At 44.4% G+C, this 26,980-nt stretch overlaps 1 protein-coding gene across 2 annotated transcripts; it reads right to left on the bottom strand.

Moving 5' to 3' along the window:
• Positions 1-56: 56 nt before the first annotated feature.
• Positions 57-20,524, bottom strand: LOC136467620 (clustered mitochondria protein-like). 2 transcript variants are annotated; one of them, XM_066466382.1, is made up of 29 exons: positions 20,388-20,524; positions 19,868-20,097; positions 19,346-19,407; positions 19,077-19,266; positions 18,865-18,996; positions 18,545-18,701; positions 17,373-17,566; positions 17,186-17,287; positions 16,548-16,683; positions 16,344-16,472; positions 14,036-14,375; positions 13,742-13,846; positions 12,936-13,054; positions 12,485-12,593; positions 12,306-12,377; positions 11,804-11,938; positions 11,556-11,726; positions 11,387-11,473; positions 4,290-4,421; positions 4,034-4,183; positions 3,869-3,937; positions 3,468-3,626; positions 3,260-3,316; positions 3,145-3,185; positions 2,476-2,595; positions 1,775-2,084; positions 1,592-1,699; positions 1,203-1,268; positions 57-945 (listed from the first exon to the last, which is right to left on the bottom strand). In XM_066466382.1, exons 2-29 carry the CDS (start codon positions 20,091-20,093, stop codon positions 472-474), a joined length of 4,152 nt encoding a protein of 1,383 aa, XP_066322479.1. In that variant the 5' UTR covers positions 20,094-20,097; positions 20,388-20,524; the 3' UTR covers positions 57-471. The 2 variants fall into 2 exon arrangements, with proteins under 2 accessions (XP_066322479.1, XP_066322478.1); XM_066466381.1 differs by having other exon boundaries at positions 16,344-16,683.
• Positions 20,525-26,980: the final 6,456 nt, after the last annotated feature.

Genomic DNA, 26,980 nt, shown 5'->3' on the forward strand with positions numbered 1-26,980 from the left:
CCCTGAACGCACAAGAACAGGAGCACTAAAAAAAGTTATGCACAGACACCAACAGAAGCACTAAAAAGTCACACAAAGTGTAAATAACACTGTTGGGCAACAAATTACCATACTAATCTTGCACAATTTTTTTAAACAGGTACTGTACCGACTACAGATTTATTAGCTTAAGGATTAGCCATTATCTCATCAGTGGTCTATCAATGATGATTCGAAACAATTGTCTTCTTTCTTGTAATGATTATTGAACCCTCCTACGAACCTCCAACAAAAACAAATGAACTCTTCCACCACGTGAACGTGGCAATCCTATAAAAAAGCTGATTTGTTGTGAGAGAAAAACACTGTTCCGGCTGAAAAGAAGGCGAAAAGTACGGATTATAAGACAAGTGAACAGGGCCAAAAGGTAAAAACCCAAATCACCCTAAAATCGAAAAATGTTGCCCAAAAAAAATGCCAGGCACAGGTTTTCTACGACTTTGGCTTTGATTTCTGCTTCTTCAACTCCAATGTTGTCCCCAATCCAACTGGTGTGTTGACAGTGGACTTAGCAGATGCAGATGGCCCGTTGGTATCCGCAGCCATCGCTTCAGTTGCAGTTCCGTTTTGAACAGATCCATTTGTTGCCTGCCCTTCAGAGGCAGATTCCTCAGTTTTTGCAGAGGCAGACGTGGAAGACCCTGAAGCAGCATTGATGAGTTTGAGAATCTGAGCTAGTTCATCAGGCGCATGGTTTGCCGCAGGGCCATAACGGACATTAAGGCCTCTTGCAGCAGCTTTCTTCCGAGCTTCTGCAGTCGCTCGAGCAGCTCGCTCATCCACTCCTCTCAGTCGTGGTACACCTTCTCCAACTACTGCAGCATTGAGCGACCTGTTGACATTTGCTGACCCATCACCTGATTGTATGGCAGCAGCCTTCATTGCTTGTAAAAATGCAGGGTTTGCCTGCAAAAGCAAGAGGTTATTCAATGCAACCATAAATCCAATATCTGCAGATATAAATATCAATAGCCATACAGTTATAGGAGTAAATATTCAACCAAAAGTAGCATAAAAGAACAATAAAATGCATCATAAAGAGGATTATGATCTACAGTACTTTGTCCAAAGTAAGCTCTCTGTGGAAGCATGGATATTGCTTCGGCCATTAAAGTCAGATGAATTTAAGCTGGTATAGAAGGAAGGTCTGCAATTTAGCTTACCTTCAAGAATTTAACAGCGTTATCGGATGCATTAGCTCCCTGGCCCTTCTGCTTCTGGGCGTTGACCTGTGGAGATTGACATAGAATAATGTTCGACATGCAAGAATGACAGATATGCAGAGGTAATAGATCAGAAGGGAAAAAAACATATGTTATGGACATACTTTCTACCAGTACATAATAACAGCACATTAGGACGCACACAAGAATCTCAGGGCCAAAAGTGAATCAACCAGTAAAATTTCTTGCTGACTGTAAAGCTAAATAAAATAACTACACTAACCCATTTAGCAAACATCACAATCTATTGTTCTGTCAAGATAATTACACAATATCCCTTGCAATATTCTGAAAAGTAAATTGCTAATCAACAAACATAGAAAATATACCTGCTCTTCTCGAAGCTTAAAAGTACTCAGCCAATTTTCTGAGTCTTTTGTCCGTGAGTCATTTTCCCCTAATTGTTTTACCAGTATATCATAAGTCTTCTTTTCATGCTGTCATGAAACACCAACATGTCAAGTCAACAGTATGAAATAACTACCCCATCAGTATCCGTTGTCAGAACTAACCTGAATTGAAAGCTTATATAAGCTCATACAGCTGAATGCAATGGCAAGAGCATGATAGCACACAGCTGTCTGAACATGGTCAGGGCCAAGAAGTCGCTCATTCTTCATAAGGGCTTCTTGAAGATACCTAAGAGCAGTATTCATATTGCTGGCATCCTGGTACATCATTGCAACATTTATGAGAGTTGCTGCAACATCTGGGTGATCAGGTCCTGACGCCAAACTTAGCAGCAGCAGTGTGCGGGACATGTGCCGCAGTGCCAGTTCAGTTTGATTGAGCCCATGATAGAATAACGCCATGTTACCATAACTGAAGAAGAAATGGGTGTAAAAGGATAGTAAAAATTCGCTGAATAGAGTAAAAATGTAAAATGCATTTGACAAATCAAAGAAAAAAAAAGAAAATATGATTCTGTCTAACTTGAAACTAGTAGAATTCAAGACATGCCATAACACTAATAAGCTAAAAAATGTTTGCATGACTACAATAACACTAGCTCAGCAGTTAACCTACATATTTTAGATGAACTTTATAGCAAAATTTAGATTAATTTTCCACTGTTGCTTCACAATTTTAACATAAACGAAAGGGATTTAGCATAGGCGATAAGTTTTTTCCAATGATAACATCAGGCTTCATGTCAGATTCAAGGATAATATCAAAATTTAGCAGTAATATTTTTTTAAACAAAAATGCATGCCTGTGGGCTGTGTCCGGATGATCAAGACCAAGACATCTCTCATTTATGATGAGTTCCCTATGTTGCTGCACAATTGCTCCGGCTGTATCACCAGCATGGTACAAAACCATAGCAAGGTACCTATAACAAATAAGAACAAGCATTTTGTTTTTTTCCCAAGGATTTAAATCTGAACGTAGAGAACAACAAAAGTACTCCCTCCATTCTAAATTATAAGACGTGTTGGCTTTTTCAGATGCATTGCTTTTACTATGTATCTAGAGTCTAGACATAGTGTATATCTAAGTGCATAGCAAAACCTATGTATCTAGAAAAGTTAAAACGTCTTGTAATTTGGAATGGAGGGAGTAAATGACAAAAAATCCTCAACTCCTAAACAAATTTTGCATTTCATAGCTGAACATCTGACTAAATATCGTATCCCTGATGTAATGCAACTCTTACATACACGTGCATAGTAATTCACAGAGGTGAAAGATAGTGAAGTCATGTACACGTTATGAGTATTTTTTTCCCGAACACCATATACACATTGTGAGTAGCATATGCCATGATCTAAATGGAAGAATGTGGCGTAGTATATCCAATAGATTGTTCAATTTCTCATGTGTGTTTTCCTTACAAAAGTAAGACCAACACAATAGGCAAGTAAAGAAGTTAGCATTTTACCGGCAACAATTTGCAGCATCCTTGTGCATGGGACCAGTTATCTGTAATTTCAAATCAAAGGTCAAGTAAATAGAAGTTCTGCAGATATTTCAAGCTAAACAGCTTTTGTGTATACCTGTTGAAGCAGTGAAAAGGCTTCTGAAAACAATGCATATGCCTCATTCAATGTTCCCTGAAATGCTCAAATGCATTAATAAAATTTGCATACATGTTGTACAAAAAACACAACACTAGGAGTATTATATATGTCAGTCTGTAGAAAACAGGATAAGTCCTCACAGCAACAATACTACATCAGAAATAAAAATAACAGAGTTGTATACCTCAGCCATCCTGACTTTCCCTGCTTCCATAAGATTCTTTGCGTCTGTACAGGTTGGAACAGAATGCTTGACAACTGGTTGGAGATTTAACATATCTGAGGCTTCGAATGGAGTTGAAGCATCCAGATCATATTTGCGTGCAGCAATTGTTATCCCTACCTGTTACATGTACAAGGTACAGTGACTAAAAAAAATAATAGATGCACAAACAATGGCATTTGATAGTTTCAATGGGCCTACTATACTACAGAGAGCATGTATACAACATGCAGGCCAATATTAGATAAAAAAAGGACAATAGAAGTTGCTTGGACCAAACACAAACTACCAATATTTTTGGTAGCAAATAAACCAACAATCATGCTATAAACAAGTAGCATGCAAGGCAGAATGGTACTAACCTTTTGGCAAAGATTGCGGAGAACAGCTACCCTTTTGGCTGAAAGCCTTGCATCATCTGGCACTTCAAACTAAAACAAAAACAAAAAAAAACAAAAAAACATTAGTGATGTTCTTCAAATAGAAAAGTGAAGACCTCAAAGAAACACAGCAGAAATCATAAGTACCTGATATTTTGATTTTGCGAATTCCTTAATGCTAAACCAAATTCCATCAGAGGTTAGATGGGAATAAGTTGATAAGCTTTTTCTTGAAGCAGCAGCATTGCTCAGTTTATGGCCTTTAGAAGACTTTTGAATTTGGCTATTTTCATGACCCTAAAAATCATATAAAAAAATATGAAACTGCGACATCACAAAATTCAATAGTAGTGTTTGCTGCAGATATCAAAACCACAAGATTACCAAGCTTGGGAAGGCATACCTTCAGAGTTTTTGACTGCGCATTGCTAAGACTACCCTTTGTGGAAGCACCTACAACTTTCCCCACGAAACAGCTTAAGAAATGAGCAATAGCTGGCCCAATATCATGATCCAAACTTTGCCTCAGTATATCCTTGAGTGAGAACAAACAACTTGGTTAGCATACAAGAAGGAACCAATCAAGAATAAAAAGGGCAGACCCAGTGCCGGAGGCTCCCACATGGTCTGGGGAAGGGAAAAACCGAGGCAAGCCTTCTCCCCCCCCCCCCCCCCCCCCCCCCCCAAAAAAAAAAAATCTGCGGAGAGGCTGCTTCGAACCCGCAACCTGGTGAGACAGCTCTTACCACTGCACCAGGCCTGCCCTTCAAACAAGAATAACTATATTGATGGATAAGTCTCATGTGTGGCTGGTCTTTGTGGGGCTATGCTGCTCACATGGTCCTTGTGGCTGTTTTTCTGTTTTTAGGACAGCATCTTAGACTAGAGGACAGCATATTAGCATCTTAGACTAGCATCTTGGCATATGCTTGGCTGGCTAGCAGCCTATAAATATGTAACCCCAACCCCTCAGGTTGGTATGGCATTTGTGTGAGCTTGTGTGAGAAATAGACAAGAAAATTGCCCCAACTCCTAGTGTCATCCTCTCTCGATGAGAGTAAGAATTCTCCTACTACCAAGAGTGAGAATTCAGCGACTAACAACTGGTATCAAAGCCGTATTATCCTGTAGCCTGAGCATCTCTTGCTCATCTTCTCTCCCAACCCCACAACAGCCCCAGCTGTTGGCAGCAGCAGCTCCTCCGGCCGCTCCTGTTCACTCCTCTCCCAGCTCGTCTGAAGCAGCCCTCTCCCCACACAGCAGCCCCTCGGTAGCGCGTCATGTCCGCAGGGCAGTCTCAGTGCTCGGTCGCCTCGAGCACGCGGCGTCGGCAGGAGGCCGAACTTGCCGCGGCAGAGGAACACGAGCGAGCGGCGGCAGAGACCGCTGCGGCGGCGGCAAGGGCGTCGAGGCTGGCAGCGGCGGAGCTGGCAGCAGCCAGAGCGGAGGCGGAAGCAGCGGCGGCGGCGAATGCAGCGCGTGCGGCGGCGGCGGAGGTCGAGGCTCTGCGCGGCAGCATCGGCAGCTCCATTTCCGCTGACGACACCGTCGATGCGGACCTCGAGCTGCTAGAGAGGGAGGCAGCGCGAGCGCGGGCGGCGCAGTGGGCAGCCGCGCACGTCCACGAGCGTGGCGGCAGCCCAGACAGGCGCGGACGCGCTGGCGGCGCTCCTGGAGGAGGCGCGCACGGCGGTGGCGCTCCTGGGGCAGCCGCGCACGCCCACGAGCGCGGCGGCAGCCCAGACAGGCGCGGACGCGCCGGTGGCGCTCCTGGAGGAGGCGCGCACGGCAACGGTGGCGGACGGGTCGATGGAGAGCGCGGCCTTCACAGGCAGCGTGGCTCTCTCTCCCCGGATCGGTACCGACGGGTCGATGGAGAGCGCGGCCTTCACAGGTAGCGTGGCTCCCTCTCCCCGGATCGGTACCGTGGTTACCACGGGCTCCAGGCTGTTGTCAGGGACGTCGGTCCCGGCGGTGGGTGGCCTACCCTCACCAAGACCAACTACGTCGAGTGGGCTGCGGTGATGAGGGTAAAGCTCCAGGTGCGGCACATGTGGGAGGCAATCCGGTACGGCGACGTCGACTACGACCTAGATCGACGGGCGCTGGATGCTCTCATCGCTGCAGTCCCGCCCGAGATGCAGTTCTCGCTTACCAGCAAGCGGACTGCCAAGGAGGCTTGGGACGCCATCGCTGCGGCACGCATCGGCAGCGATCGCGCCCGCAAGACCACACTGCAGGCACTTCGCAAGGAGTGGGAGAACCTGGCCTTCAAGCCAGGTGAGGACGTTGATGACTTTGCTCTCCGTCTCAACACTCTGTTGCAGAAGATGGTGCAGTTCGGCGACGACACTTACGGCGAGGAGAGAGCTGTCGAAAAGCTCTTCCGCTGCGTCCCCGAGAAGTACAAGCAGATGACTCGCTCGATCGAGTCTCTGCTGGACCTCTCCACGATGTCGATCGAGGAGGCGATAGGTCGCCTCAAGGTCGTCGACAGCGATGAGCCATAGTCCCTCTCGGGGCCCATCACCACTGGCGGGAAGCTCCTTCTCACTCGGGAGCAGTGGCTTGCCAGCCAAGGTGACCGGAGGAAGGGGGAGCCTTCTTCCGCGACAGGCAGCCGCAAGCGTGGCAAGCCACGCAAGGCGCGCAGAGACGCCCAGGCCGGGGCGCGAGGACGTGCCGAGGGTGATGCCCGCGGAGGCGCCCAGGGCGGCGCCGCCGGCAGGCACAAGCCGGCACGAGACGACGCCTGCCGCAACTGCGGCCAGCTTGGCCATTGGGCCAAGGACTGTCGACAGCCACGACGCGGCCAGGCCCACGTCGCACAAGCGGAGGAGGAGCCGGCTTTGTTCATGGCACATGCCAGCATCGAGCTACCCCCAGCGGCACCGGCCGCAGCGGCTCTCCTCCACCTTGACGAGCCAAAAGCACACGCCCTCCTCGGCGACAGCTCCGGCAACGACAAGACTGACAGGTGGTGCCTCGACACCGGCGCCACCCATCACATGACCGGTCGACGGGAGTTCTTCACCGAGCTTGACTCTAGCGTCCGAGGCTCCGTCAAGTTTGGGGATGCCTCTGGCGTGGAGATCAAGGGCGTCGGCTCCATCATCTTCACCGCCGTGTCTGGTGAGCACAGGCTGCTCACCGGAGTCTACTACATCCCCGCGTTGAGGAACTCCATCATCAGCTTGGGACAGCTGGATGAGAACGGTTCGCGCGTGGTGGTTGAGGACGGAGTCATGAGGATTTGGGATCGTCGTCGTCGCCTTCTTGCCAAGGTATCCAGAAGCGCAAATCGACTCTACGTCCTTAACGTGCAGGTGGCACAACCCCTCTGTCTCGCTGCTCGTTGGGACGACGAGGCGTGGCAGTGGCACGAGCGTTTCGGGCACCTTCACTTTGAGGCCCTGAAGCGGCTCAGTGCCACGGAGATGGTGCGAGGCCTGCCGTGCCTCGACCATGTGGAGCAGCTCTACGACATCTGCGTGTTGACGAAGCAGAGGCGACTCCCCTTTCCCTAGCGGGCGAGCTTTCGAGCCAAGGAGAGGCTCGAGCTCGTGCACGGGGACTTGTGTGGCCCAGTGACACCGGCCACACCGGGAGGACGACGCTACTTCCTGCTGCTCGTCGACGACCTCTCCCGCTACATGTGGGTGATGGTCCTCGGCAACAAGGGAGAGGCTGCGGACGCCATCAGACGCGCACAGGCTGCTGCGGAGGCGGAGTGCGGCCGCAAGCTGCGCGTGCTGCGCACCGACAACGGCGGCGAATTCACGGCGGCTGAATTCGCGTCGTACTGCGCTGACGAGGGCATTCAGCGCCACTACTCCACGCCGTACAGCCCGCAGCAGAACGGCGTCGTCGAGCGGCGCAACCAGACGGTTGTGGGGATGGCTCGGGCCCTCCTCAAGCAGAGGGGGATGCCGGCTGTCTTCTGGGGAGAGGCAGTGGTGACGGCCGTCTACATCCTCAACCGCTCGCCTACCAAGGCGCTCGACGGCAGGACGCCATACGAGGCTTGGCATGGGCGCAAGCCGGCGGTCTCCCACTTGCGGGTCTTCGGCTGCCTCGCGTTCGCCAAGGAGCTTGGCCACATCAGCAAGCTCGACGACAGGAACACTCCGGGAGTATTCATCGGCTACGCGGAGGGCTCGAAGGCCTACCGCATCCTCGACCCGAAGACACAGCGTGAGAGCACGGCGCGCGACGTTGTGTTCGACGAAGGGCGAGGATGGGCGTGGGACAAGGCGGTGGACGATTGCTCGGCTCCGACGTACGACGACTTCACTGTCGAGTACGTCCACTTCGAGGGAGCTGGGGGAGTAGGCAGCTCTTCTTCGGCGAGCGCGTCTACCCCAGTCCCCGAGCCTCCACCGACCCCGGCGCCTGCTACTCCGACAGCTCCACGCTCTCCAGCCAGGACCTCGGCTGCGATGAGTTCTTCGCCGGCTTCACCACAGCCGGCAACGCCACGCACTCCAGCACCGACAGGCACCTCTCCGGGCACGTCTACTCCAACACCAGCTCGTGTCGAGCATAGCCCGGTTGAGCTCGCTACTCCGCTCTCTCACGACGAGGAGCGCATCGACGCGTACCACGACGGCGAGCCGTTGCGGTACCGTACGATGGAGAACCTTCTCGGCGACCAGTTGGTGCCGGGACTGGTGCCTCACGACCTGGAGGACCTGGAGGCGCGGTTGCACCTTGCATGTGACGACGGCGAGCCTTGGTCGTTCGCAGAGGCCGAGAGACACGCGGCATGGCGCGCCGCGATGCAGTTGGAGATGGATGCGGTTGAGAAGAACCGCACCTGGGAGCTTGCTGACCTTCCTCGTGGCCACCGCGCGATCACCCTTAAGTGGGTGTACAAGCTGAAGAGGGATGAAGCCGGCACCATCGTCAAGCACAAGGCTCGCTTGGTGGCACGAGGTTTCGTGCAGCAGGAGGGGGTCGACTTCGACGACGCCTTTGCTCCCGTGGCACGGATGGAGTCCGTGTGACTCCTCCTTGCGCTAGCTGCCCAGGAGGGCTGGCGTGTTCATCACATGGACGTCAAGTCGGCGTTCCTTAACGGCGACTTGAAGGAGGAGGTCTACGTGCACCAGCCGCCGGGATTTGCGATCCCCGGCAAGGAGGGCAAGGTGCTCCGCCTGCGCAAGGCCCTCTTTGGCTTGCGGCAGGCACCGAGGGCGTGGAATGCCAAGCTGGATTCCACGCTAAAGGGGATGGGCTTCGAGCAAAGCCCGCACGAGGCGGCCATCTACCGATGGGGCAATGGAGAAAATGCCCTGCTGGTGGGTGTCTACGTCGACGACTTGGTGATCACCGGCTCCAAGGATGCGGAGGTGGCGGCATTCAAGGAAGAGATGAAGCCACCTTCCAGATGAGTGACCTGGGGCCTCTCTCCTTCTACCTGGGAATCGAGGTGCACCAGGATGACTCTGGGATCACGCTTCGACAGACCGCCTACGCCAAGCGCGTCGTTGAGCTAGCTGGGCTCACCGACTGCAACCCAGCTCTCACTCCGATGGAGAGGCTGAAGCTGAGCCGCGACAACACGATGGAGGTGGACGCTACGCAGTACCGGCGTCTTGTGGGGAGCCTTCGCTACCTCGCCCACACACGGGCGGACTTGGCATTCTCCGTCGGCTACGTTAGTCGGTTCATGCAGCGACCGACGACGGAGCACCAACAGGCTGTGAAGAGGATCATCCGCTACGTTGCGGGACTCTCGACCACGGCCTCTACTACCCGAGGTGCCCTGGGGCGGCACACTTCGTCGGGTACAGCGACAGCGACCACGCCGGCGACATCGACACCAGCAAGAGCACGAGCGGGATCCTCTTGTTCCTCGGCAAGTGCCTCGTTAGCTGGCAGTCGGTCAAGCAGCAGGTGGTGGCCCTGTCCAGCTGCGAGGCCGAGTACAGAGCGGCCTCCACCGCTTCGACTCAGGCGCTCTGGCTCGCTCGACTGCTTGGTGATCTCCTCGGCAGAGACACTAGAGCGGTGGAGCTCAGGGTGGACAGCAAGTCCGCTCTGACCCTGGCAAAGAACCCCGTGTTCCACGAACGCAGCAAGCACATCCAGGTGAGGTACCACTTCATCCGAGGCTGTTTGGAGGAAGGGAGCATCAAGGCGAGCTACATCAACACCAAGGACTAGCTTGCAAACCTGCTCACCAAGCCCCTTGGGAGGATCAAGTTCCTTGAGCTCTGCTCCAGGACCGGGATGGTTCAACTCTCCCACAAGACGACGCACAAGACTTAGGGGGAGAATGATGGATAAGTCTCATGTGTGGCTGGTCTTTGTGGGGCTGTGCTGCTCACATGGTCCTTGTGGCTGTTTTTCTGTTTTTAGGACAGCATCTTAGACTAAAGGACAGCATCTTAGAGGACAGCATCTTAGACTAGAGGACAGCATCTTAGCTAGGACAGCATATTAGCATCTTAGACTAGCATCTTGGCATATGCTTAGCTGGCTAGCAGCCTATAAATATGTAACCCCAACCCCTCAGGTTGGTATGGCATTTGTGTGAGCTTGTGTGAGAAATAGACAAGAAAATTGCCCCAACTCCTAGTGTCATCCTCTCTCGATGAGAGTAAGAATTCTCCTACTACCAAGAGTGAGAATTCAGCGACTAACATATATAATAATACGATGATGCGAATTGAATGGATTAAAACCACACCAAGGTTTGGATAAAATGGAGCCTGCCTTACGGAAAACAAATGTACATGGTTGGCCTTGCAGCAGTGTGCTGGATGATTTGGAGAATAAGAACCTCTACATGTTTTGAAGGGAAAAGAATCAAATCTCCTCCCGTGATTATTTGTTTAATCTGCTCTGTCCTGAAATACTGGGCAGGGGGGGCTTCATAACCACGAGTTCGTGCAACGAGTGAAGAAAGGCACAGAGGTTATGCAGGAAATGGCGCTACATTTCCATCAAAGAGAATGGTGGACCAGAGATCTCCAAGGCAATTATCAAGTAGTGATTTGGAATCAGTGGCTCGACCCTTGCTTCAGCCTGTGTGCTGTGTCAGCCTTCGAGTGCCTTGTAATAAGCAACTCTTTAGCCAGTACTTTAGTTCAAATTGCTTCTAATAAGCAACTTTTTAGCCAGCACTTTAGTTCAAGTCGTTTCTGAAAACTAAGCTTTTGCACCGGTAAGGGGTAGTGTTGCCTAACCCGCTAAACCCTTTGTGTTCAGAGGTGTGGGCAAGTACCTGTTATGGTCGCAAACGGGTTGCAAAACTTGTTAAACTCGTTGAAATTTCATTGCTGCCCAGTAATTTAATTCGGCTTTACAGTTGTGGAAAAAGAATGGATTAAAATCAACAGGAATAAGACCACTCATTTCCAGATTGGTAGTCAGAAAACCCTAACTGCAGTTTACTATAAATTTTACACATTAGTAGGTTTTCATAAATTTGCAATAAATCCCACAATCAAGTAACAGACTCAGTAACAAGCATAATTAAGAAAGTTATACTACCTTGATAACATGCTTTGCAGATCTAACTATTATCTCAGCAGAAAATAAGTCCCGTAAGTGTGGTAAATGTTTGACCATGCCTGCAATCTGAAACAAGAATCATATAATGAACAGAACAGATGAAATGAAACGTCAATTTCAGCTGGTCCACCTATAGACTCAGACTAACCTTGCCCAGATACCTAATATTTATCCCATGGAGATGCAATGCATCGGTTAAAGTCTGTCCATCCATAGGGGAGATATCAAGGGAGCAAAGATCCTGAACAAACTTCGGGATCACTATATCCATAAGATATGTGCCAGCCCTTTTTACCAACTCTTCGTCAGCAGCGATTTCCTAGGAATAGCAAACACTACAATGTTATCAAATTGGTATATATGGATATTAATTATACAAAGAGTAGTTTTGAAGACCTCTGGACTGCCAGCAAGCTTGTACTCCGTAAACACATTTGGATTGAAAAGAATCTCAGAGCTTGAGTTGTCATTTTCCTCGTGTGTATGAACAGAGCTTTCTTCAGACTTGTCATCTCCTTCAACAGAGGTAGCCTGTAACAACAGGAATAATTTTCCAGATTACAAATGTTAAACATCATACCTTCTTTTATTCAGTCTTACTATTCATTCTGTTAGTACCATTGGTCTATGAGTGTACAAACTAATCTAATATTCAAGAGGGATAAATTGGCAACAGTAAATTGATATATACCGCTCGATTAAAGACCTCTACTCTAGGTAATCAAATTAGGGATCATGCAACTGAATCTTAAGGAACATATGAATGACACAAAAAGATTACAAGTTCAACAATTTTGCATTATTGAAGTGGCATAAAAAAATCAATGGTTAGTTGCTTATTTATGTATAATGCTTCTGAACAAACAGAAAGAACACAGGGATTGCTATCGACACAAACCTTAGCATCAGAAGTACTTGCAACTGGAGCATCTGGAACCTTCTGCTTAAACGATTGTTTCATGGATTCAGCCTGCACAAATATAGATGGTAAAATACAGTAATATGCAATTCAAATGTTCCACAAAATAAACCATGTTACGATTTGGCGAATAGGATTAAAAAATGTGATAAGCTAACCTCAACAAATGATGCTATAAGTTCAGGTCTCAACACACAGAAGCGGTGCTCTTGTTCAATGTAGTTAGAATCTCGAGGAGTCACTCTCATCAGATCCAAAATGTAATGCCTACATGATAGTAAGTAACAAAACAACTGTGCTAAATATACCAACACGAGTACAAAACCCCCGGTTATTGCTATAAAAGGAAAAAAGGGTAGCTCAGGAAGAAAAACAAAATCTAAGGGCTTTTTACAGTTCATGTAAACTTTACAGGATTGCCAGAACCCAGCAATTACAGTTAAACCACATGCTTACTAATAATTCTCAAAACATGCTCATTGCTTTCAGGCACAGACAAATGTAAACTGATGAGCTTTTAAGAAAAGAAAATGAAATGGTAGCGAGTGCTTTCATTACTTATACCAGACATCAACAGACCCCAGCGTGTAACTTCAAGAATCAAATTACCTGTCATCACTCCCAACAATGCCCTTGCATTCGACTGTAGCAGCTAATTTTACAGGATTGCCAGAACCATCCAAAACCACATGCTCCTTCAAATGGAGCCGCTTTGCAGCCTCAACTACCTAAAACAGCAATACAGAACAGCACTAACATTAGTTACACTGGAGAATAAGCCAAAGTCTGAGAACAAGCTAAATTGCAAAAGAAGATGAAATAACATTAACATTAGTTTTGACTTTTTGAGTTCTATTAAAACTCTGGCCCAGATAATTATTGCCAAAAGTTGAGTGCACATAGCATAAAATACTAAAGTGGCGACAGATCACTGCAAGTTTCCTACCAAGACTTCAAGAATCGAGTGTAATAATTGAAATATTCTTATGCAAATGAAATATTCTTATGCAAGTTTCCTACCAAGACTTCAAGAATCAAGTGTACTTCAAAGCAACAACAAAAAAAACATAAAAAGCTAGGCAAAACCTGAAATGTAAGCACTCCGAAAGTAAGACGGAAATATAAGTCACTCAACCCATATGTCAGTGTGCACTAACAACAATGTTGCTCAGTACGGAATACTTAACATAGCATGCAATTCAAGTTGCCTGATTAAAACAATTCCTATAAACGATCATCATACTTCACATTGCACCGAAACCTTAGTCCTGAAGATGGCATTGCAGAATTAGTTAACAAATATTTGAACTGGACTAAATTTCAAGGTTTAGACTAGTCACTTGTAAAGAAACATGAACACAATTTTCAGACTTCTTTCAATAGAAAAAAAATGTTTACTCTTTATTACAACTGACCTTTGAATGGAACGCTTCGTTCCAAGATATCTTCTTGCCATTATCAACAGAGCCATACAGAAGGGAATCTGACTTGTCTCCTTGAAGAATACCAGGTATGATACTCTACAAGTCCAGTATAATTGGAACGTAAGTTGGAGTTTAGCTTACCATTTGTGACATTTTGACATAATAATATACAAAAAGATGTTATGAGTGAAAAAAACAGATTACAGAACACATAATAGAAACAGCAAAAGATTCTAAAAGCGCTATATATACCAGCCTACCAGGACATGTAATTTCTATACAGACCTGAGCTACAACCCTGTGACCTCTGTAATCAATTATTGCCATCGCAAGATTGTAAAGGCCAGAAACATCAGCTTCTTGATAAGCCTTAGTTCCTTTCAAGTCATTGTTTGCAGAAGCATATGTCGCCTGCTCGCTATCCGCGAGTTGTGCCTCTTCGGATTTTGAGTCAGCTACCTCAGCAGATTCAGCATGGTTTGTATCTGGCTTAGCGATCACATCTGGGGAGGAAACCTTGGTGCTTCTGCTGGAGCCATTTTGGCAGTCTGGTTTGTGGTCCTTTGAAATGTGTTCATAGTCGGAGTCGACAGCAAAACTAAAGAAAATATTGTTGTGAACATACCTGGGGCAGGGATAGAGGAATAGCAGGGGTAAGTTTTGGAAGGAGTGAAATTAAAACAGACTTGTCAAGAAACTCAAATAAGACTTAACCAAGCATGTATACATTGCAAGAAAGTGATAAGCTCCTAACAGTTTTGTAGCCATAGCAATCCATATTACAAGGAAATAACTCAACATTACACTAATACCAAAATGACGAAGCAAAACCTTTTAAATTAAAAGGCCTCACCAAGCTAGAACAAGAGCACAAATAAGAATACACTCAGTGTTGTAGAAGAGATAGGGTAAAGATTGAACTTTAATTGACAGTGTGCAAATTACCTCGGCATGCCTTTATAGAAAAGTAAAAATATCAGAATATGCGGATGTTGACAAACAAAAAATCAATTAAAGTACCCATAAACACGTAAACTGGGAAACAATGAAAATAAACTTGGAACAATAGTAAAGAAGCAGGGTAGTTGAATGTGTCATGGAACAACTCCCGGAAGTACAAGTTGGTGAAAAAAGACGTACTTTGAATACAGAATGGTAATGCTTATAATCTAGTAGACATTGATATTAATTTTTAATTTACTATCAATAATTCAACATAAGTTTTACAATCACTCAAGCGTCCGAGCAGAGACATACTAACTCAGGATACTTTATAAATAAGCACCGTGATAGAGATCTAATACTCAGTGTTTACACGCCGTCCTATTAGTCGTTGCTTAATCGCGATTAGTCAGCCAACTAGGCTGGTCGCTCTGTTTTTCATGGGCCTGCTTAACCGGGCTTACATGTGGGCTATTGGTCTGGCAATTTGGCCTGTTAGGGTTCGCATATGAGCGCCCAAAAACACACAGTAGGAGGCGCGCTGGAATCCTCCCCGACGCTGGGCACAAATTCCTCCCACAAGATGCTACTATTCTTCCCGCGTGATCCCTCTCCACCTGCGCACGAGGGCGATTCCTCTCCCACACGTGATTCCTCCCCCCGCACGAAACTCCTCCCCCGCACTCTATTCCCTGTCTCTTGTGTGTCTTTCGTATCCGATGAAGTAGCCGCCGGAGCCCTCTGCCAGTTCAAGTCACCGCTCTCTTCGTGATGAGCTCCTCCTCTGACGATGTGTGCCCTTTCCCTCCTCCATCCCTTACTCTGCAGCCTCTCTGCTAGTCGGCTTGTTGCTGTGCTGCCCTCTGCTACTCACTTGTTGGGACAGGAATATGGAGTTCTGTACAGTTCAGAAATCAACTTTTACAAGTCACCAATTAACCACTAATATAGTCTTGATGCTTGCTTTATTGTGTACGCTATATATATAGTACATATAGGCACATATATAGTATGTATATGTCCTGAAATATATACGCCGACTATATGGACGACTAGAACCGACTAGGCTCTACTAATCAGTCTGGTTGAAGACTAATCACGATTGGTCATCTGGTTGGTCCCATGGCAACTAGGTTAGACTATAGATTTGTAAATATTGTCTAATAGTAAGTGCAGAACCCATCACTGTTATATAATTAAAGTATTGAAGTGGTCCATGTGATTGTGACGACATTTGGATGTTCCAGATTCAAATGGACATGACGAAGAAATGGATGAGCATTTTGAAAATAACATGCTGAATTCAAATCAGCTGCAGACAAATTAAGTTTCCATGATGTACCTAAAATCACAGGTTGATAACAGATATAAATTGATCAGTGTTTGTTATTGTCAGTCTTTAGGCTCTTCACAGAGAGTAAAAAGTTGAACCATGTATCAGTTTAGGATAGGCTCTACACAGCTTTTCAATGGCATCCCTTCAACTTTAAACAAACTCCAAAAAAAAAACATTAGCTTCAAAAATCATGAAAAAAGCATACATAGCCACAGCAACGGATATAACCTTACTAAAATACTCCTACAACGTAGAACCTGTTGACATTGTTTACTCTGATTTTAAAGCAGAAAGATAGACATTATATTTACTCACATATGAAAACATTCTGGGTCAGTTGGATTTATTGGGGGTATGCATCTATTAATGACACCAACTGCACCTTTTACAGCAGCATCAACAAAATCACATGTTACTTTGTAGAGCGCTCTGCCACGCAATATCCTGCGCAGCCAAAAATAATGAGTTACTACAGGTATAAAGCAGTCAATCCAGTAAGTGGGATAACAACTAAAGAACCTTTCTTGAGGATTGCCATGAGGAAACTCCCGGCAGGACTGCAATTCTTCATTCCAGTCTCTCTGCATGCCAATTAATTCAGTGCCATATGACAACACAACAGAGTCTTCAGCCCTGGCTGCATCCCGTCTATGCGCTGTTACATATAAGAATGTGGAGTGCTTTCAGTTCTCATAACATATTGCCAATGGTAAGTTTATACCAAGATTGAGAGATCCAATATATCATTATCGAATATCATTAAGAAAGAAAATTAGAAGAGTAAGAGGTTCCAAGCTGCTGAAAAGGAAACAGTACTGCTGAAATGCCTTCGTAGCTTATGAAGCCAATAGGAGAAGTTTAAACAAGACAAACATATTGGTATAATCTGTTTAGCATCATGCCACACTTAATATAGACTAGAGTTTTAGCTAGAGATTACCTAAGTCTATATGGCAATTTTCTTCCAATGAAAGTGTGGCAAAACTAAATTTAGGCAGTAATATATAGCATGGTCGAGTCATACTTGCACCAAAGCACTTCAAAAACATATTAGAGAATACAAAAGGAAACCCCCAAAAAAACATGCCACAGAACAGCTCTTTTTTTGGATTTCTAATATGTAATATAGTCGGGGAGTGAATCACTGACAAAATTACCTGGCACAGGATAAGCTCCTAACCAAGAAGTCACTGGAAGCAAAGACTGAACATTCTCAAATGGATGAGCCGATGCCCTGCGATCCAAGACTTCACGAAAACCTTCAAAAGATTTGTCCAAATGTCAGCAAAGATTAAACATAGTGCAGTACAACCAACAAGGATAAAATTTAGATCAATAGCAGACCTTTCTTAAATTTGGCACTGATCTTCTGGAGTAGGCCTACGAGAGTGCTGGCCTCCAGTCCTTGTTTTGTAGGTTTCGAGTCAAATAAACTTCCATTGCTACTGTTAACATAAAAAGATTTGGAGCTTCCGGTAATGCAGTATCTGTTTCCTTCTAATGTGGCAACATCAATATAGATGAGATCTCCATGTAACCTGAGGAAACCACTATCAAGTGTTAATTCCTCAAAATCCCAACTCAAAACTGACAAGCTCACAACAATGTTACAGAATTAGGCATCAAGCCCAGTATATGGAATATATACATCTATACTTAATAAGAAATACACAGAAAAACAATAATATAGTTATCAAGAATTCCAACATCACAGCTTATGACTAACATAAAAAATATTAACATAGCCCAAGTATAGGCAAAGCAACATATCTTAAGGTAAAAACACCTTTCTAGGCAAAATGACCAGAGCTTACCAGACTTGAGAAAATAATGGGTGGTGCCTCTATGATGCACTCTTTGAGCTAATGACATTTTAAAGCACAAGCAGACAAACCAAAGGATATTGCACTTAACCCATCAAGCACTTCAAGTTTTGTGCAGATCCCAACAAAAGGATAGAGCACTAGAGTACTACCTATATTTATTTATTTATTGCGATGCAACAATCTTGAAAAAAATCAAATATACTTGTTCCAGCATTCTAAAGAAAAGGTAAAGCCTACCTTTCAGAACTTTGGCCTTGTTTGGGAGAGCTCCAGCTCCAGCCAAAAAAGTCTATGGATTTCTTGGAGCTGAGTATTTCTAGCTCCAGAAATCTGTGGGGCTTTAGCTGTGGATACACCTAAGTTGTTTGTTTGAACTGTTTTTTTCTATTCTAGACAAAGAAGTCTTAAGGTTCTTGATTTTAGCATACAAACTCAAGATCTAAGGTGAAGCTCGGAGTTGGAATGCTGAAGCTGTGCCAAAGAGGGCTCATTATATGGCTTGATAGCAGCCCGATTATGGGGAAAATGGGAGGATCATACCACATTGACTGGTTATAATGGAAACAGGATGCTAAGTACTCCTTGTGTTACGCTTATTAATAGGCCTAGAAGACTGGTTTTTATAAGAATGGTTCTGAAGATACGCAAGAATAATATGACAATGGTAGCAATGCAAGATGGCAGGATTACCTCCGATAACTCGGCGGAGGATTGAAAGACGAAAAAACTATGGTTTCAACACATTTTATCTCTGCTGGTGCAGAAGCCAATAAATTAGTGAGCGCACCAGCACTATCCTCCATGAAATTTAAACCATCAAGCTCCTGAATAGGGCTTTTTTCAGAACCTGTTGAGCAGGGGTAGAATCAAGTAAGGTCAAAATCGACAGCAGGTTGGTTTTAAAGTTGCATGAATTTATATAGTACTATAAACATTACTTGAGGCGTTTACACCAAATATGGAAGGTATAAGTACAAGTGCAGATCAAAAAAATATTGGACCTGATGTACCTGCAGATTTTCCCTGAGCAGACTCATGCTGCAGAGCTAAGGATGTTGATAGGGAAACATGAAGACTAGACAGGGATAGTAGCTCCCTCACACGTCGGAGATGTGACCTAATAGACCTCTCATCATATATTGCTGAAAGAACATTTACTTCAGCTCCACGAAATAAGAACTGACATAGGACAATAGAGAAGAAACTGGAACATGTTACATACCAGCAACCATCTCCAGTGAACATCCACCAGAGGTTATATCTGCTATTTCTGATATTTCATTGTAGTCTTCTAACTGATGAGCTGACCCATCTTCAGTATGCAATATCAAATCGTAGCATGTATAGAAGCATGTTTCAGGAGCATCCAAGAGGAATTGTTTAACATCAATAACAGAATCTCCTGGGCTTAGCTGTAAATAATAGCATACCATGAAACGACAGAACTAGTTCAAGTCAAATAGACAAAGAAAGAACATTTTTTACACTTACCTGCAGCTCGAGCTTTTCACCTGATTGTGTCCTGACAGGAACAGGGTACAGATGAAGCTCTCCTGCTTGAATGGTTAATTGTTAAAGCAGCAGTGCATTCACAGGAATTGTCTCCATTTAAAAGCATGCAGGCAAGGTTTTTCATGCAAAACAACAACAATACAACATGCTAAATTCCATAGATGAAAGTTTTAACAGTCCAACTGAAACATTTAAGGATGTAGATGATTACTCTAACAGAGCTTGGCCAGAAATATTATATCACTACAAAGTACTAGTATTATCAACACATAAATCCAGAATCATTAGTGTAAGCACAGCCATACAAACATTGAAGGAGCAAACATGTCACTTATTCAGCATAGCTTCAGCCAAATAACATACTAGATCAAAAGTATATTGTCCACCTGTACCCAGGTAAAACACAATGTCCCATCGTGTTCACTGTATTACTATTCAAGCAATACAATACAACTGCAGTATGTCAGTATCAGTGAATAAGTAAAGAAGCCATAGCCTCACCTTCAGCTCGCTTTCTTGCAGGCTGCACAGCCTCAGGGCCATCCCCGTCTCCTTTCTCGACATCTGCCACACCATCCTCCGTGGCAGGGGGTTCGTTTACTTCCCCATTCTCTGGGTTAACCACTTCGGCTCCGTCAGTCGCCGGCACCTCTGGCTCAGCAGAGGCGGACTGACCCGCGCCCTGCGCCTTCCCTTTGTTCTTTCCACCCTTGGATTTCCCCGCCATATTCCTGCTCAAACCAGAAACCGACACCAACAAATCTAATTAGGCCAAAAAATACAAAATTCACAGGACAGCATACACCACGGCTCTCTAAAGCCACAGAGAAACATCGCCACTTCAACAAAACCACAACGGAACAAAATACCAGCCGAGCGCACGATCTGCTGCAGGATCAAAACCCTAAACCCTCTCACCAATCGAGACCCCTCCACCTCAGCGCGACGCCCGGACAAGATGGATTTGATCGAATTATCATGCATGGAAAGGGGATTTGGTAGGGGAGTGAGAGTCACCTACCGCCGTCGCCGCCGCCGGCGCGGAAGCTTCGGCTCCGGGAAGATGAGAGGCGGCGCGAAGACGAGGCACGGAGGGAATGATTGGGGGAGGAGGGAGCTGCAGCCCTCGCCGGCCGCTCCTTTTATACGGATCGCTATCTCCCAACACAACACTTAAAATACGACATCAATTCGTTCTTTGGCAGTACAAAACGTTTAATACATTTGACATCTTTTCTAACACCAAAATCTAAAAAAAAATCTTTTCTGCAAATGGATTTCTAGAAGAGATATGTCTATATTTAGGTTGTGCCTCTCGAACAACCTAAAATAGGTCTCTCATATAGATACTCTGTTGGAGGCTAATTTTAGATCTTTTGCTATCCATTTTATGTTTAGATGCCCATATAGATTTTTTTTGTTGGAGACGGTCTAAGACTGTCCGTAGTATATGGAGATCCAAACCTAAAATGGATCGTGGAGGTACTATATCAGTCTCCAACAGAATATCTATATATAAGACCTATTTTGAGTTACAGTAGAGACACAATTCAAATATGAATATCCTCTCTACTAGATACTTATTTGCAGAAAAAAGTTCTGTTTTAAATTTTGTTGCCGGAGAAAATAAAAAATAGATATTAAATCTTTTACGTGCTATGTAAATATGAAATAGGTCTAATAATTTAGGTGACGTCAACGGAGATAGTCTACTCTCTCCTCTCGTGCGGCCTCTAGGAGTCTGGGTGAGGCGCCCTCGCGTTGGTTTGGTTCTTTTCCCTCTTTTTTTCCGTCGCTGCGCACGGACGGAGGTGATATTTCTGCGTTTGGTGAGCTGGGTTCGTAGGGGCAGTTTGGGTAGTCTCTGAAGGAGCTGGCTCGGCATGGGATTTGGGTTGCTAACCTGCTAGGGTTCAGGGAGGGGTTTAGGCGGCGTAAGACCCTGACGGGCGCTAACTAAGATTTTCTAATTAATTTATTTACTCACCGTATCCAAAAAGTAATATAATTCTGGTACAGTACCAGTGGTAGATTTAGGCCTAGGGCCATTGTTCTAGGCGTGGTTAAAAAACCATTGAGGACATATTTAGAATAGATAAATCGGAATAGAATATGAAAACAGAAGACCGAAAAACACATGTGGCCTTGTTTGTATGTTGTTAGATTCACCTCAATCAATATGTGTTGGGATAGATTATAATGAAATTTAGTTCAAAGTTCCTCACCAATTCGTTCCAACACATGTGGTTTGATACGAATCTGAGTACATCCAAACGAGGCTGAGAGAAAAAAAAAAATATTTGGAACATAAGAATTTTAAAACTAGAAATGATAAAAAAAAATAGAAGCATCTAGCCTCACAGGCAGGAATAGGAATCTCCTTTGTGTTGGCTGCTTCTTTTCTCTCTTCATCACGTGTTTTGCGTCGGACTTACATGATAGGAAGAGAAACCATCAAACTAAGAGATTGGAATGGATTTTCCACTTCCTGTGAAATGAGCATCATTATAATATTCCAAACTCCAAAGGAAGGGAATTCGTTGGTTCGTCCAATCCAAACAATGACTGCAGTTTTCTTTCCTCCGTTTTATGAATTCTACAATTTTCCTTTCAAAATTCTCCGATCCAAACGTGGTCTTATATCCCCTTATAATATATGTAGTTTTTTGCTTGGCTCGAGGCTTTGGGCCAAATGTGTGCACTCCCAATCATCTCATTAGTTCACAACAAAGAGGAGGGAGGCAGAGTGCATACGGCGATACACGATTCGCGAGCGTGGTGCCTGAATCGGTCATCGCTTCGCTTCCTCTTCGGACAAGATTCATTACTAACATAACGCCTAGACACCAACCTACACAAGGTCCGTCCTTAGCCCTCCCACCAGCCGTCGTCGCCCTCTTGCTGGCCTCCACATCACCAGTTGCGGCCCTAATGCCTGTCTGTCCGGCGCCACAACTAACATGGTGTTAACGGTAGTTAACAACCATTATAAACTGTTAACATAATATATGAATATGATCACCAATATAGGTTTAGAGGTTTAAACTAACAAATTCCACGAGTTCTAGTAAATCTATGTTTTCAGTAGGGTTTATTCAAAAATCTGTCAAGGTGGACCCAAACGTTAGATTTAATTACAATTATCTGCGACGAAAATAACTCCAGAAGGTTTCAGAGGACTCCAGAGGGCGAACCACCGAAGCAGAGAGAGGGTGGCCACCAGGTGGGGTCGGCCGGCCCCACCTATAGGCCAGCCGGCCATGTAGGGCCCCTGTCAACCTCTTGTTGCTATGTCGGTTCTTCACTGCATTAGAGTTTGCATCTACGCCGTTCTTTCAAGTTGGTTTGATCTGAGGGCTCAGGATTGACGCTCTTCCCTATATATACCAACCCCTGTCACCCACAGGGCATCAATAACCCTAATCATTCAAGGGATCAAACCCTGATCATCCTTAGAGCTCCACCATATTCTAGGGTATAGCTAGCTAGGCTAGATCTAGAGGGAGGCAAGCTTCGTTTGGATTTCTAATCTTGTTAAGAAGCGTGGCTTGGTATAGCCCCTTGTATCCTCTTTTATATCTTTTCATTATTCATGTGTTTGCTATAATTGATTCGACATTGTTCTTAATATTATTCATGTTTCTAGTTATTATGTTTATTGTTTACTTTGATTATATGCTTAGTATAACTAAATTCTCATTATATTCAAACATAAGTTTGTATAGCGCTCGGTCTAATGTACATGGGGTGAGTGATTGACATTGTGTAAGCGTGGTGCTTATATATTGTTTATCTGCGGATGCATCCTATATTCCGGGTCATGTGGTAGACCGCGGATGTGACACTCCCATTGAGTCTTTTATAGTCCACTCCCTGAATATAGGACAAGTAAGATCTAGTTACGAAGGAAGACATACTCTATTCTTAATCTTCTTTAGTAACATCCTTTATGTGTAGATATGAAGTCGATCTTAGCCATGACTACTAAGTATAATTGCACTAATCAACAGCTTTGACTTGTAATTAAGAATGACTTAGGAATTATTTCTCTAATTTCTACTTGGCAATGTTAATGCCATAGAAAGGAGTACTCTGAGTGATCATTTATCATTTATCTTTACTTATCATATTTATCTCTTGACTTACCCCTACTGTGAGTAGAAGTTTGGTTATGGTTTACTTTTCCATCATACGTATAAGTTATCAATATATTCCAACTGTCCGTCCTTCCCTGTGGTAAAAATATAAATAACGATACCTGAGATATTTTCGAGTGAAATGCTACAATGATAAATTATCTATGCGCTTGCAGATCCCTTCATATATATATTTATATTTTTTCTAATCACAATAAAATACTTGAAGTACTTTTTAGTGTCATTCTAGTGGTGATGCTAGAAAGTATCAGCAAGCATTTATGGGATTATAGCTAGGGATGACAACTTAGCAAAGGTGATGTTAAGAAATATCAACAAACATTACGTGGCTATTTAAACAAGTGACAAGTTAATAAATACCAACAAGCATTTCTGGCACCATTGCCAGGGAAGGTAGCTAGGAAATCATGGAATATTGATAAACTTGTACTTATTGATGTGATCGAGAAAATCATTGACCTCTACTCAAACAGGTTTACCCTTATGCTGTCTACCTTTATATCTTATGCAGGGTAATGTATGACTGATTTTGACCTTCCGACAAACTATATTAAAGATCCAAAGGCATTAATTAGGAAGACTAGAGCTAAACTCAAGAAAGTTCTAGCTTTAGAATCGGAAGACAACCATACAAGACGAAGCTTAACACCAGTTTTTGAAGCCATGACCAACAAGACTCTCCGTGAAATCTCTGCTCCAACTACGACTAACATCCGCAGTGGACCAGTGATCAACATCGGAGACAATGCTTTTGAGCTCAAGCCAGCTCTCATCAACATGGTGTAAGCTAGCCAGTTTTGTGGAAAAGCACATGAAGATGCGAGTGCTCATCTCCAACACTTTCTGGAGATCTACAGCACTTTCACCATCAAGGGAGTTACCAGAGACGTCATTTTACTTCGCCTCTACCCATTTTCATTTTTGGGGAAGACGAAGCAATGGTTCTATGCCAATAAAGATAGAAACACTATATGGGAGAACTGCTCTACTGTCTTTCTAGCAAAGTCCTTTCCCACGGGGCAAAGGTTCTAATGGCTAGAGAGGGGTGAATAGCCTATTAAAATTTTCTACAACAACACTTAAACCAAAATATTAGACAATTAAATGGCGAAGCGAGTATTGCACTAGCCTACCAAAAAATGCAAGCCTCCTATTCACAATTCTAGTTATCTATGATCTCTATATCACACAAGAGGCTAAGTCACTACCACTAAGTTAGTGAGCTCTTAAAAACTAACTAAAGAGCCCCACTAACCACTAGACAAGACATAAGCTAGCTCTTAAAACTAATTACACTAAAGAGCTTAGCTACACTAAAAAAGTAAACACAACAGAGGTAGTGATATTGATACCACCGTGACAAGAGATGATCAATCAATCACAATGAATGCCAAATGAACTTCTCGGAGACAAGATGACACAAGATTTTTCATCGAGGTTTACTTGCTTACCGGCAAGCTAGTCCTCGTTCTGGCGATTCACTCACTTGGAGGTTAACGTGCTAATAGGCATCACACGCCTCACCCATAATCGGGTGTCACACAACCAAACTAAGACAAGGATTACACAAGCCACAAGTAATCCACTAGAGTACCTTTTGGCTCTTCGCCGGGGAAAGGTCAAGAACCCCTCACAATCACCATGATCGGAGCCGGAGACAATCACCTTCCTTCACTCGACGATCCTCGTTGTACCAAGCCATCTAGGTGGCGGCAACCATGAAGAGAAACAAGCGAAATCCGCAGTGAAACACAATCACCAAGTGCCTCTAGATGTAATCACTCAAGCAATGCACTTAGATTCACTCCCAATCTCACAAAGATAATGAACCAATCTCAAAAAAAGATGAATCACCAAGTATCAATCATACAAGACATTGGTTCCACAAGTGATCCTCAACTTTAAGTGATCATCAAATGAAGAAAAGTCCCCTCACACTACAAGAGCTCAAGTGTAACACCTCTGGTGTTACGAGCTTTCTTAGCACCTAGGTTAAGGCCTAAGAGAAATTAGCAAAACAAGTTCTCGAATTTTAAAAATTTAAAACACACATGAAATGATAAACAAACCCTGTGTAACTAACTTTTAAGGTTGAGAGAAATCAAACAAATATCTAAGTTAATTTACTTAGTGCGTAAAAGTGCTAATAAAAATCCTAACAAGAATAAAATAAGTAGTTTTAATTGTTTGGTATGAAAAATAATTTCTATAAACAAAAATAAAATATAACTCATGTATAGTGCTTATGTAAGATGTTGAGCAAGTGGTGTAGATGAAAATGCAACTTTTGTTTTGGTAAGTAGATGTTGTTCAATAGTGTTTTTATAGCTCAAGAATTGAACGTGGAATTCAATTTCAGCTTCTATAACGAAAATGACTTAAGTCTGAAAACCTAATGACGATGCTGTTTTGGCATTTAAATTTTGATTAAATTTCTTAAATACTAGATCCATGTTTTTATACTGTTGGTTGCACCATAGTGAGTATCTTAGCTTGGCGTAGTTCATGGACTAGTTTGATTTTGCGTTGGCGTTGTAAAAATTGCCCAAACCTCATTAGAACGTGCTGTGAACCATGATTTGGTGCTTGGTTCATGAACCGACGTTTAGTGCGAAGATCTTATCTTGGCATCTCTCCATCTTTCTCTTGGGCCATCCTCTGGTCCTAAGCATTGCTTTGCTAGTTAGCTGTTGGCACCAGCTATAGGTTAGTGGAATTGGTTGTGTCTTAATCAAGACGCTAAGTAGTTTTGGACTCACTTTAAAACCATGCTTGGCACCGTTTTGGCCGCTAGTCCTGTGGGCGTGGTCACCACGCATGCGTGCGCTGCTGGCGTCGAACTAAGGCTATGGCTAGGCTATTGCCGCTGGCTAGCTCATGTGCTCGGTCAGTGCTACACAGCGCCCTTGGCCTCACGTTGAAAGGTCAAGAGCCCCTCATAATCACCGTGATCGGAGCCAGAGACAATCACCTTCCTCCACTCGACGATCCTCGCTGCACCAAGCCGTCTTGGTGGCGGCAACCACAAAGAGAAATAAGCGAAATCCGCAGTGAAACACAATCACCAAGTGCCTCTAGATGCAATCACTCAAGCAATGCACTTAGATTCACTCCCAATCTCACAAAGATAATGAACCAATCTCACAAAGATAATGAATCACCAAGTATCAATCATACAAGACATTGGTTCCACAAGTGATCCTCAACTTTAAGTGATCATCAAATGAAGCAAAGTTCTCTCACACTACAAGAGCTCAAGTGTAACACCCCTGGTGTTACGAGCTTTCTTAGCACCTAGGTTAAGGCCTAAGAGAAATTAGCAAAATAAGTTCTCGAGTTTTAAAATTTTAAAACACACATGAAATAATAAATAAACCCGGTGTAACTCACTTTTAAGGTTGAGAGAAATCAAACAAATATCTAAGTTAATTTACTCAGTGCGTAAAAGTGCTAATAA

The sequence above is a fragment of the Miscanthus floridulus genome, chromosome 7 (genome assembly GCF_019320115.1).
Source record: "Miscanthus floridulus cultivar M001 chromosome 7, ASM1932011v1, whole genome shotgun sequence".
Classification (NCBI taxonomy): Eukaryota; Viridiplantae; Streptophyta; class Magnoliopsida; order Poales; family Poaceae; genus Miscanthus; species Miscanthus floridulus.

Excerpts from the sequence above, each read along its gene's own strand:
- LOC136467620 (XM_066466381.1), bottom strand. The coding sequence starts at position 20,093 with ATGGCGGGGAAATCCAAGGGTGGAAAGAACAAAGGGAAGGCGCAGGGC. Across the intron at positions 12,594-12,935 it reads ATTGTTGGGAGTGATGACAG|GCATTACATTTTGGATCTGA; the intron begins GTAATTTGATTC and ends ACTATCATGTAG. Across the intron at positions 1,700-1,774 it reads TATATAAGCTTTCAATTCAG|CATGAAAAGAAGACTTATGA; the intron begins GTTAGTTCTGAC and ends GTTTCATGACAG.